General features: G+C 38.4%; 1 protein-coding gene and 1 long non-coding RNA gene across 3 annotated transcripts; both read right to left on the bottom strand.

Moving 5' to 3' along the window:
* Positions 1-333: 333 nt before the first annotated feature.
* Positions 334-976, bottom strand: LOC147582488 (uncharacterized). Its single transcript, XR_015249186.1, has 2 exons — positions 913-976; positions 334-671 (listed from the first exon to the last, which is right to left on the bottom strand). It is a non-coding gene; the product is annotated as an uncharacterized LOC147582488 (long non-coding RNA).
* A 7-nt stretch (positions 977-983) lies between these two features.
* TMEM17 (transmembrane protein 17) lies at positions 984-11,104 on the bottom strand. 2 transcript variants are annotated; one of them, XR_015249185.1, is made up of 5 exons: positions 10,733-11,104; positions 7,251-7,354; positions 6,965-7,078; positions 5,617-6,071; positions 984-4,273 (listed from the first exon to the last, which is right to left on the bottom strand). XR_015249185.1 is itself a non-coding variant. In XM_025931900.2 (4 exons), the coding sequence occupies exons 1-4, from the start codon at positions 10,830-10,832 to the stop codon at positions 5,793-5,795; spliced, it is 597 nt and encodes a 198-aa protein (XP_025787685.1). In that variant the 5' UTR covers positions 10,833-11,104; the 3' UTR covers positions 5,162-5,792. The 2 variants fall into 2 exon arrangements, 1 of the variants encoding a protein (XP_025787685.1); XM_025931900.2 differs by lacking the exon at positions 984-4,273 and having other exon boundaries at positions 5,162-6,071.
* Between the last annotated feature and the right edge of the window lie 1,036 nt (positions 11,105-12,140).

Below are 12,140 nucleotides of genomic sequence, written 5' to 3'. Positions count from 1 at the left end.
AAATTAATTGATAATACCACTTCCCTATCAGCTGAATATAGTGCCATTATAGTTGTAAAGAATTTGAAGGCCTTTCTTGGTTGATTGTTTTTAAAAGTCTATATTTTTATTTTTTTTAAATTTTTTTTAACGTTTATTTATTTTTGAGACAGAGAGAGACAGAGCATGAACAGGGGAGGGGCAGAGAGAGAGAGGGAGACACAGAATCAGAAGCAGGCTCCAGGCTCTGAGCCATCAGCCCAGAGCCCGACGTGGGGCTCGAACTCACGGACCGTGAGATCGTGACCTGAGCTGAAGTCGGACGCTCAACCGACTGAGCCACCCAGGCGCCCCTAAAAGTCTATATTTTTAATGTGACCTAGCGCTAAACACTTGGGACTGTGGAGCCATGAAGGATATATAGCTGTGATATACACACTGTGATTTTATATACCTCACTACGTTAAAAAGCTTCTTCCAGCCAAGAGTGTTGCTGTGGAACTTGTTTAGACTGAGTATGTTGATAAGATAAATTGCCAAGTGTCTTTGGTTTTTCATAGAATAGATGTTCCATTTATCCTCAGTTTTTCATCTTGTTTTATAAGAGTTCTATACTTTCTTGACTGGTCTCATTTTTAGAAAGATGTAAATCTATGTAAGCACCAGGATAAATTTAAACATTGTGGTTAAACCTGTATTTATTTTTTTTTAAATTTTTTTTTCAACGTTTTTATTTATTTTTGGGACGGAGAGAGACAGAGCATGAACGGGTGAGGGGCAGAGAGAGAGGGAGACACAGAATCGGAAACAGGCTCCAGGCTCCGAGCCACCAGCCCAGAGCCCGACGCGGGGTTCGAACTCACGGACCGCGAGATCGTGACCTGGCTGAAGTCGGACGCCTAACCGACTGCGCCACCCAGGCGCCCCATAAACCTGTATTTAAACACATCTTTCTAGGGCCTGAATGTTTTTAATGCTTCAACACTGGGGGGGGGGGGGGGGGGGGAGGGGAAGTGGGGGGGGGGAGATTTTTAGAATGATTCTTACAATTAACTGTTTTATTTTTTATTGACTTAAAACCTTCAAACTAGCTATCTTTTAAAACTAGAATGAAGATATATACCCATAATAAATTAATGCTGGTAGCACTTTCAAAATACGTTTGAGTATTCTGATGAACATTTTCTAGGACCAAAATCTAATTTTCACATTGGAACAAATTTATGAATAGGGTACCCTGCTCCCCTTGCTTTATTGTTTTCTGCCTTCATGCCTATTTTGCTATGCAAAAGCTTTATGTCAATTTACTCTTTGAGCTGTTTAAGACCAAACCAAATTATTCCTTCAGCACATTTTAAACAATCCCTTAAAGACCTCTTTTTCTTGGCTATGTTTCCAATCTTGGCTTATCACTATAATATTTCATGCTCTATGCTTCTGAAAAAATTCAATATTCAAGAACAAAGTAATCCAGAGCTTTACTTCATTTCAGGCTTTTTATGTCCTAGGGCTGTCCCAACTCAATGACCCAGTTTTTATTGTGTCGCATCTCCCTGTCTGTTGCTGACTGCGACCAGCTTGCCTAATCCTTTTCCTGTCCCTTATCAGTTTTCCCTTAATTCAAAAGTCTTTTTTTTTTTTTTTCAATTCTTTGCACTTCTTCTTTCACAGCTTTTAGGTTTTTCTTCCTCCTTACGAGGTTCAGTGTTCCTGTGGTAGCCACACTGAGACACCAAGATGAATGGCTAACTAAGGTCCATAAGTCTGTCCTTCTCAAAATTTTCATTGTATTATCTTTAGAAGTGTGAGTGGTAAATGGCAGAAAGTGGATAACTTGGCATTATGCATCAAGGGTCCTTAAAAATGTTCATGTCCTGTGAACCAGCCATTTCACTTCTGAGGGTCTAGCTTATTAATTAAAAGGAATCATCTAAGATATGGGAAAAAAAAACAGTCTACATGAGATGCTCATTCAATGTTTGTATAAAAGCAAAAGAAGAGAACAGTGCAAATATCCAATAGGAGAGAAGTTAAAAACAATTAGCATCTATCTCCTTGATGGGAATATTGTGCAATCATTTAAGATGATGGTTATTTGACCAGGTAGAAAGATGGATATTTATGTTTTCAGAAAACCAGGGTGCAAAATTATAAGTGTCAATGATCACAACTATGTTTTTAAAAAGCATTTACAAGTGGAAAACAGCAAGGAAGCATGACATTTGCTGATAGTTCTTATTTTAGGGTTGTGGATTCACAGATGACTTTTCTTTACTCTCAAAATCTTGATTAAATTTATTTTCAAATTTTTAAAAGCCATAATTTTAACTGATGCAAATTATGAACCATTTAGGTTATGCCAAGTAAAATGTATAAAAGACTATTTCAAATAGAGTTCTATTTAAGTTAATCACAATCTAACGACTGGCAAAGGGGCAATAACACAGTGAGTGTGTTATTAACATTGTGCGTAATCCCAAAAAAATTAGGAAAAAATTTTCAATACCTATTTTAAAATATAAAATGATTTTTTTTTAAACTTTGTTCTCTCCAAAGTTACTTCATCAAATCAACATCTGGTCCAACCTTTCAATCTATTTCCACACTGTCTTCAGAGAGATTTTTCTGAAGCCTAAATCTGTTTGTGATATTCCCCTGTTGATAAATCACTCAGGGATTGAGAACATTAAAATCTTTAGCTTAGTTTACTAGCTACTCCCAAGCTTCTCTACCTTGTTCTGTGTCCTTTCTTCTCATGTACCCTCCCCACCAGCTTTACCAAAGTATATATAATACCTGAAACAGTACTCAGAGTCACTATTATTTCGGTTTCTTAATACTGAAATGAACAGTTAATACACATTCTTCAAATCTCAAGTGTTATTTTGTTTGGAAAGACTTTACAGATTCTTCATCTTCTGTAACCCCCTTCTCTGTAATCCCACAGTGCCCATTATATTGTACGATCATTGATTTGCTTGTCTGCTTTTCCCACCAGACAGTGTACTTGTTAATAGTGCACAGGCGAGCATGTGTGTGTTTAACCACACTCCTCACACCCCTCACCATGTCCCCTGCCTGTGCTCTGACAGTGAGATGAATAGTGGGTGCTCAGTAATGCTGATGAAGGGTCAACATGCTAATAATCCTGGACACTAGATGCCAGGAACAAACTGGGGAGACGTGCTGGAAGTGAAAGACTGTTATCCTATCAGGTACCTATCAGGTAGAAATTGTTCAGTGCATCTCACCCTGATGAAGTTGGACTTCCCTACTTTGTCTTAAGGGTGTCCTGCAAATATTGTACCTCCCACATCATACACCTGAGAACTGGGAGCAGTCTTAGTTGTCTGTGAACCTCCACTATTCCCTTGTACATACTAGACATTCAAGCATCCATTGATTAAAATCCAATTTTCAAAATACATTCTGATTTACAGAAATTTGCGTCCACTTTGTCCGTGATAAGCCAAAGCCTCTGGAATAAAAAAATATGTGAAAGACAAAATATTTGTGAAGGTCAAAATCCTAACTAGAAATTTTCAGAACTGTGTTGTGGACCCCTAGAAAGATAGATGTAACAGGAATTAAGAATGGACGAACTTATTCAAATAAAACACAAACAAGGACTGCAGGAACTCCAAATGTGCTGACATGTAAACATCGTCTTCTACCTCAATTTTCATATGCTTATAGGGAACAGGGTATACTCCGACAGAAAATACTGGTTCAGCCCAACACAAAATCATGGTTTTGTTGTCTAGATGGAAAACAAATGACTCGGTCATGTTCTCAATTGATTTTCTTACTTTCTTTTTTCCCACCCTTATTATATTTGCATTTTAAGCAATATAGATAGTACAACCAAAACAATTTTTTTTGTAGAAAATTTTAATCAAATTCATTTTCCCCAAATTTTTATAGCCTTTAAAATTTGACTATGACTCTAATATTTTACCTATTAATCCTTTAATATAAATTAAAGTATGAATGTATCAGAGGCTCTGATATTTAAGATAAAACTCTGGAAACTGTTATATAAAACAGTCTTGCTTAATCATCCCCTTAATTTATCTGCTATATAGACTTAATGTTCTTATTTTATATTTTCTTTAACACCTATCCCCGGGGTGCCTCAGTGGCTCAGTTGGTTAAGTGTCCGACTCTTGGTTTCAGCTCAGGTCATGATCTCACAGTTCACGAGTTCAAGCCCGGCATTGGGCTCTGCACTGGCAGTGTGGAGCCTGCTTGGGATTCTCTTCATGAGCTTGCTCTCTCTCTCTCTCAAAATAAACTTAAAACAATTAAAAAAAATCACTTATCCCCATCTGGAAACAAATGCAAACAAATGTAAGTTTTAAAAAAATAACCAAACAATTCTATTTTGGATTTCAAAGTATTGGAATATACATAGTAACTTCTCTGGTACAAGGGAGAAGTTAAACAGCCTGTGCATCAGGGGAGAAATCTTTGACTGAACTTTATATATATTAATAGGAAGCAGAAATAATGAAACTAGCATGATTAGTTTGGGCAGGTGTAATTACGAGTGAAAACATTTTCAAAAATTAAGCAATGTAAGAATGAATAAGGCAAAACAGGGAGATACTAGGATGAGCCTGAATTACAGAAAAGGAAAATTGGAAAGAACACTTTTTAATGTAGCTACAACTGTTCTCAGTAAAATGCATTACTTATAAAAGGCACATTGCCCTATAGCTAAGAAGAAAATATTATAACCCTTAAGACAATTCGATCATCACTAAAAATAATGTTGAGATACACCCATGCAGCTTTGTTCTTAACAACTCCTTTAAAAAGGTTTGCTCTATTAGCAAGGAAACATGCTCATTTAAGATCATGAGTGCAATCTCTTTTGCTCATCTCAGCTCTCACTGTGTATTAACAGGGACCCTGCTTTTCAAATCAAGCCTCATGTAAATCTAATGGTTATGCATTCTTCAGTGAACAGTGATTTAATAGCTGAGATCACAAGGGTGAATAAATGTGCCTAGGGCAGTGCCTGCTACATAAAAGGCTCTCTTTATCTATCTATCTATCTATCTATCTATCTATCTATCTATCTATCTATCTATCTCCTTCCCTTGCAACTCTGTAATAAAAATAATAAACCCATAGCCCAAAATAGCTATACAAGATAGGAATGATTTGTTGTAGATACTTTAACATAAATATTTCATAATTTATTATAAAGACATTTTTGTACACAACCACTATAAATACTTAACATGGTTTTATAACAGTTGCAATTTTATGATTTCCTAAATACCATGATAACCAACCTGTTTTTAACCTCTGTATAAAAGCTAAGTGTAGGGTTAGAATTTAACCCAGGACACATCAAAATCTGGTGTCTTGGTTTATAAATATAGTTAATACGTCAGGATATTGACAAGAATTGCCATGTGCTTCAGATGTACTGCCAAGACATGAAGAGCCAACAAGCTTCAAAGAAATATACACGTTTCTAGTTTTAGGTGCTAACAAGAAATATTACTGTAAAGCTGGTAAACTGTGACTACCAACGCAGATTTCTATACACCTGAAAAAGTCAACAAAAATATTAAGATATTTGTCCACCAGGTGGACAGTATCTAGGCTGTAGGGTTGACTTACTGCTTTCGTGTACTGTACAAGCAGTCTTATCATTGCCCCCAGCTTTGGAATTTCAGAGCTAGACAATATACAGTTCAAAACACTTGCTTTGTCCTTTCTCTCATGCTAGATCTCTGATATGTCCCTCTTACAGTCTTGCTAAAGGATCTTTCAGCTTTTCACTCAACAGCACTGGGTCAAATCTCTTCTATACAGGATCTCATTCTTCTCGTGCCTCCTCTGTATGCAGAGAGCCGGTCAAAGTCTTGGAGGTGGAAACGAGTTGCCAACTGATTTACCATTTTCCTCAGGGTAACAAAGGCTGAAACAACTTGGAAACTAAGGAACAAAGTGAAGATGATGTGTATTGCTTTTTCCAATGGCAGATTCGTTAGGCCTTCATTAAAGAGCAAGAATAGAATTAAAGGCAGTTGCAACAGAAGACTCAAAAGCCAAAAGCCAGCCAATTCAGGAACCTGCAACGACACACAATAAGAGTAAATCAGATCAGTAAAGTACAGTCTTTCATTTATATAGATCATCAGTACTGGGTACCTACATTATGAGCTCTGTAATTCAAAAGGAGTACAAAATGGTCCGTGTCCTCAAAGGCTTACAGTCTAGATTAAAAGTGAAAACTAACTTATGTGGCAATGCTAGAATGATATACATTAATAAATAATTGAATGCATCACAAAGAGGCATGAACTAAATACTGTAAGAAATAAGACAACAGCGATTAGGTGAAAGAAAGAGTCCAAGCATGTAGGCTGTTGAAGTTGGGTAGAAGGAAGAAGAGGCGAGAAGGTAAGTAAGCAAAGAAAAGCATGACCAGGAATCAACATGTCTGGGGGAATGGATGCTTGGGTTAGAAATAACAAATGAGACCGGTAGGTGCCTAATTCTGAAGAGCTGAGAAAACCACAGAAATCTTTAAGCATTATCCCTAAGCTGTGGTGACTGTAAATGCTTAGGCAACACAATGATTCAGAAAAACGTGTCTGGCCTAGGATTCCTGAGTTTATAATCTCTCCCATTTTCTTATTCAGGATCCAAACACGTGTAATTGACCATGTATTTTCAAGGCAGGTGGAGAAGAGGGAAAACTGTCAATTCTTAAGTGCTTACTATCTTCAGGTATTTTATATAAATTATTTCATTTAATCCCAACAAACCTTGAAGTAAATATTTCCCCCATTTTATATACAAAGAAAGCCAGGCTCTGGAGATTGAACAGACTACAGGGACAGAATTAGTAAAGTTGGAGGCAGGCCTTTGCTCCTTCTACCACAGCTCCCTGCCTTTTCCTCATTATGAAAACCATGTTGTCTTTATGTGTAGCACTGAGAGAAAGGAAAGAAGAGCCTACCTTTTCCTGTAGGTTCCCCATGTAGCCCAGATACAACCTGATAGCTTCAATTAAGGTTATTATGATGATAACAGTGACCACAATGAATTTGTAGTAATCAGGCAAGACTGAATACTAAAAAACAACAAAAAGAACACAAAAATAAACATGTTTGTAAAATCTTACATAGAGTAAAACCGACCTGAGATAGAAAATAAATTTTAAAAACTTTAATTTTATTGACAATGTAACAATGCCAGGAATGGGCAGAAGAGACCTCAGCAGAAGTATTAAAGCACAGACTTACCTTCATCTGAAGCATCATAATGCTGCTTACCCACCAAAGTGGGAAAAAGTAAGTGTTAAAATAAAGTGACATCTGCAATGCCAAACTGGAAACCATTTCATTATCTACAAAAGAAACAGACAGAAAAAAAAACCAAGCTCCTAATTCTGGTCAATGCCCTATATGTCCTTTAGTTTCTTAAAATTAGTATCTACAGTGTTGGTTCAACAAAACTCCAAATTTTAAGCCAATTTATAATCACTGACAGCAAAAGGAAATATCTATCATAGTACTATTTAATTCATATACTGGCTTCATGGGGGGATGTTTCTTTCTTATTTTTTTTAAGTTTGTTTATTTTGAGGGGGGGGCAGGGAGGGGCAGACAGAGAATCCCAGGTAGGCTCTTCACTGTCAGCACAGAGCCTGACTTGTGGCTCGAGCTCAAGAACCGTGAGATCATGACTTGAGCAGAAGTCAGAGAGGCTCAACTGATGAGCCACCCAGGCACCCCTCGTAGAGGTATGTTTCGTATTTTTCAATTACTTCATCAATTTGCCATTACAGTCTGCTGATTTTTTGCACACTAATGGTGTAGATTAAATGTGGAATATCAATTTGAATCCTATTGAACAGGTAACAATAATGATCATAACCTCCTTTGCAGAGTTCTATGTAAAAAGCCTATAAAATTAACACATAAAATACATAAAAACTTACCTTTCACACACCTCTCTTCAGCATACTCTAATCCCATCCTGTCACTGATACCCAATTTAATGCCACTTTGTCCGTAAGTCCTTTCTTGATCCTATTCCCCCACCCTGGTAGAAATCTCTTCCCCTCTAGGTATTTACTTCTAACCTGTGCGTAAGAAAGTGTTAGCAAAGAACATCCCCCTGCTCTAGACAGTCTAGTGCGCTGAGAGATCAGGAGCTTTGGAGTCCAAGTAAACCCATAACTCCTCAAACACCCCTGGAATCCTCAATGCCACACTTGGGATAAATTATTTAACCTCTTTGAGTCTCAATTTCTTCATATGTAAAGTGGTAACATTAAAAGTACCTCACAGGTTGCTTGCAAGAATTAGAGATAGTATTAATTACTTTACCCTACCACCATGCCTGGTACTTAGCAGGCACTCAATAACATTAGTCCCCTTTCCTTCTCTTTTACTTAATACACAGACTCATTGTAAGCACAAATCCCTAATTTGAGATACTCATAGAACCTAAAATCTTGCCATACACATGATGCATACCAAATATGTACAAGCAGAAAGAATGGAAACATACTGTCATAAAGACATCAATGTAGACATTTGTGATTCATGAGCTTCATTTATCTAAGGGTGATTGCCTAATACCTTTTGCTTCTACGTAAGAGAGAAAGGTCCTAAATTAAGAATTTGATTTTTTAAATTAAGCCCTACAAATACATTCTAAATCTGACTAAATTCTAACAGTTTAGGAACAGATAATGCATTTTGAAATCAATTGCACTAAATGTAACAATTTATAAAGGCCCTAAAATAAATTTCTTAAAAACTTTTTTTCTCTCCACAGCTGAGTATATCTGCCATTCAATAATTTTAAAATATAAGAAATAATCCTGGTCTCTCAGAGTAAGGTTTCCTATAGCTCCAAGAATTTGCCTGATTATTAATCTACTTTTTTTTTACTCCGATATTATGACCTACTTTTGCTTGTACCTATTTAATTTTTTTTTTTTTTTTGCTTGTACCTATTTCTTACATTATCAGTGATAACAGAATGAATTCGTAAAATTTGTTAAACCTGAAGGCAACTCACCAGCCTAGGATTCTTTTTTTCATAACAGTACAACTCTAGGTCAGTGGACGTGGTAATGGTATACACTTGTAATTACAGTGCAAATAATCAAACCTACTTCGGATCCACAAGGAAGAAAATGTGGGAAGGAAATGATAAATTAAGCTGAAAATTTTAATACCTTTGGAGCAGAAATTAGTCAAATTTTGCTAAGGAGTTTTTATGTTAGAAATTGTGTACATGAGCATCTTAAGCGTTACGCTATAGCTATACAGCATTTCAAACTTATAATCATGCAACTGAAAATCAAGTTAATATGCAAATGAACCTTGAAAGCACAAGACATGAATTTACTAAATTTTGCAAAAGTACCAGTTGAGTTCTGTAAACGGAATTTAAATTAAAACATTATATAAATCAGGGGTAGGCAAACTACCAGCCAGCTGCCTGTTTTTTGTATAGCAAGTGAGCTAAAAATGGTTTTTCACATTTTTAAATGGTTGGGGGAAAAAATCAAAGAATAATATTTTGTGACACTGAAAATCATATGAAATTCAAATTTTAGTGTCCATAAATAAAGTTTTATTGGAACACTGCCACATCTATGCATTTACCATTATCTATGGCTGCCACAGAGACCTATGGCCTGCAAGTCTAAAGTATTTGTTACCAGCCCTTTACAGAAAATGTCCGCTGACCTCTGATACCTTGCATCACCAGACTTTAGTGCCTGTTAAGGCTTCGCTTTAGAATCAGAGACTTGACCTAAATTTTTCACATTATACTTTTCTCTGTACATCCTAAATCTTAAAGAGGCCTAAATTCAGGGTGAAAACAATGCAACTATGGGAACGTACTTTTCTCTGTGCTCTTTTAAAAGTCCCTAGACCAAGCAGGAGGAAAAGGTTTCTATTTCCCCAGCAGAGTTCAGTGATAAAAACCACATGGATTTGGATGACAGTATGTTGTCTATCATCATGATTTAAGGAGGGAAACTGTTCTGGAGGAAACAGAGTTACCACTTGCCGTCAAGTTGAATGCTGTATCGTGGTATTTTGTTAGCGATTTAGGGAAAGAGTTGTACATGGTGAGGGGAATGTGGAGATGGCAGGGAAGGGGGCGAGCTTTGTTGAAAGCGATTCTACTGTGGCAGCTACCATTCTGGAGTGGATAGCGGTTTAACAGGACTCATTAAAAAAAAAAAAAAATCTTTCCATCTCTTCCGCCAGAAAACGGACTTGCGGTGGAACGTGGTCGTTTTGCGAGTAAAGGAGAAGAGAAGATATTTTAACCAAGGTGGGGAGTGGGAAGGGGAGACTGCCTGGGCTGTTTTCAGTCCAGCTTGGCCACAAACGCCAGAGCGGAAGTCGCAGAGGAAAAACACCGCCGGCCTTCGCGGAGGATGCGGGACCGGACGTGTGCTGCGAAGGCAGTGTTTATATTTTTAGTTTCTGAGGAAGGCCGGTGCCACCTCAGCGGCTAGGCTTACAGTTCGCCGGCCAGGACCGTTAGGGATACAGGACTGGAAGTGTCCCAGCCCCAGCCCCAACCCCAACCTTGGGGTGGGCCCCTCCTCCGGCTCTCTTCCCGCACTGCGGAAAACCAGCTGAAGGCGAGGCCGCCATTTTAGGTCCGGGCAAACTCTGGCCGCTCCTTAAACCCACGCCAGGTCCTCCGCAGGCCATACCCGCTGCGCCGGGCCTCGGCCACTCACCAGGACCCTCGCTGTACTCCGGCCCGGTCCGGTTGGAGTCGCTGAACACGGTCCGGCTGAAGTTTCCCAGCCGCTGGCGGACCGGATCCGGCAGCTCCATGGCCGGGCCTCGGTACGGCTTACAGCTAGGTCTGCGGACGCTGCCTCCTTCTACCGTTCCCACGGCAACCGGGCAGCGCGAGATGCTGGGGCCCAGGCGCGCGCGGCCGCACTGCGGGGCAGAAGCGCAGGTCGCGAGCACGAACGCCTGGAAAGGAGAGGTGTGCTGAGAGTTGTGTCCTGGCGAGCGCCGTAACCTCGTGTGCGAAACGGCAGATTCCTTAGTCCTGTTATAAGCCTCATCATTCTTAAAAACAAATAGAAACAATAATAAATGAGCCGAGGTTGGTTTGTGATATAAGGAGCCGTCACACCTCGTCAGTGGGATGCAAGCTTTCTGGAAGGAAATATAGAACGAATGTAGAACTTACAGAATGTTCGTGACCCGGTGGCTTCTTTCTTAGGACTATACACTTGAAAAGTTTTATTATTAACATATAGTGTGTATGCGTATACATACAATATTTTTAATAAAATATTCTTAGTATATAATATACATTCCTAGAACTGTGGATAGATGTATACGCACACACGCACATTTGATGGAATACATTGCTGCATCTTAAAAAACATGCTTGCAACGAGTATTTGATTGTATGGATTAGCTTTTAAGTAAAAATAAAACCTAAGTAGAAGTGAACCCAATTTTGCAAAATGTGTGTGTGTGAGAGAGAGAATATATGAGGAGCAGAGGTGGAGGAGGTGGCACAAACACTGTGGCTTCAAAACCAAAAAAAGACTAGTAGGAAATAATCCAAAATGTTAATTATTTCTGGGTAGTGGGGTGTAGGTGATTAAAATTTTTAAAAATATTTCTGTGTCTTCCAGGTTTTTCTCAAATAAGATGTATTATTTAAAAAAAAAAAACGATTTAAGTGTAAGATACTTACAGAAAGGATGCAAACCGAATATACACATGTAACCAGCTCCCAGATCCAGGAACAGAACCTTACCAGCACCTCTGGAAGCTTCCCCTTCCTATTCCCTTACAATCACCAATCCTCCACTTCTGACAGACCCTTCCTGACTTTTAATAGTATAGAATAGTTCTGCCTATTTGTATGCTTTATGTAAAACTAATCATATGGTAAATGCTTCTTAAAAGTAAAATCTGCCTCTTTGCCCTCAAAATAATTTTTTAGAAATTCTTTCCTGTTGTTGACTGTAGGTTTTTTTTCCTTGCTGTGGGTGACATGCCACGATAAGTTTATCCATTCTACTGTTGAGGAGCCTCTGTGTATTTTCTAGTTGGGAGCTGCTCTAAGTAATCCCACTTTTGGTAAAAATGTGCCTCTGGGTGACCATATGC

Source organism: Puma concolor, chromosome A3 (genome assembly GCF_028749965.1).
Source record: "Puma concolor isolate L17-30 chromosome A3, mPumCon1.1.hap2, whole genome shotgun sequence".
Taxonomy (NCBI): Eukaryota; Metazoa; Chordata; class Mammalia; order Carnivora; family Felidae; genus Puma; species Puma concolor.
This window is presented reverse-complemented; position numbering and strand designations above follow the sequence as displayed.

Coding starts and splice junctions, on each gene's coding strand:
- TMEM17 (XM_025931900.2), bottom strand. CDS start 10,832: ATGGAGCTGCCGGATCCGGTCCGCCAGCGGCTGGGAAACTTCAGCCGG. Junction 7,079..7,250: donor TTATGATGCTTCAGATGAAG/GTAAGTCTGTGC, acceptor GTTGTTTTTTAG/TATTCAGTCTTGCCTGATTA. Junction 6,072..6,964: donor TGGGGAACCTACAGGAAAAG/GTAGGCTCTTCT, acceptor GTGTCGTTGCAG/GTTCCTGAATTGGCTGGCTT.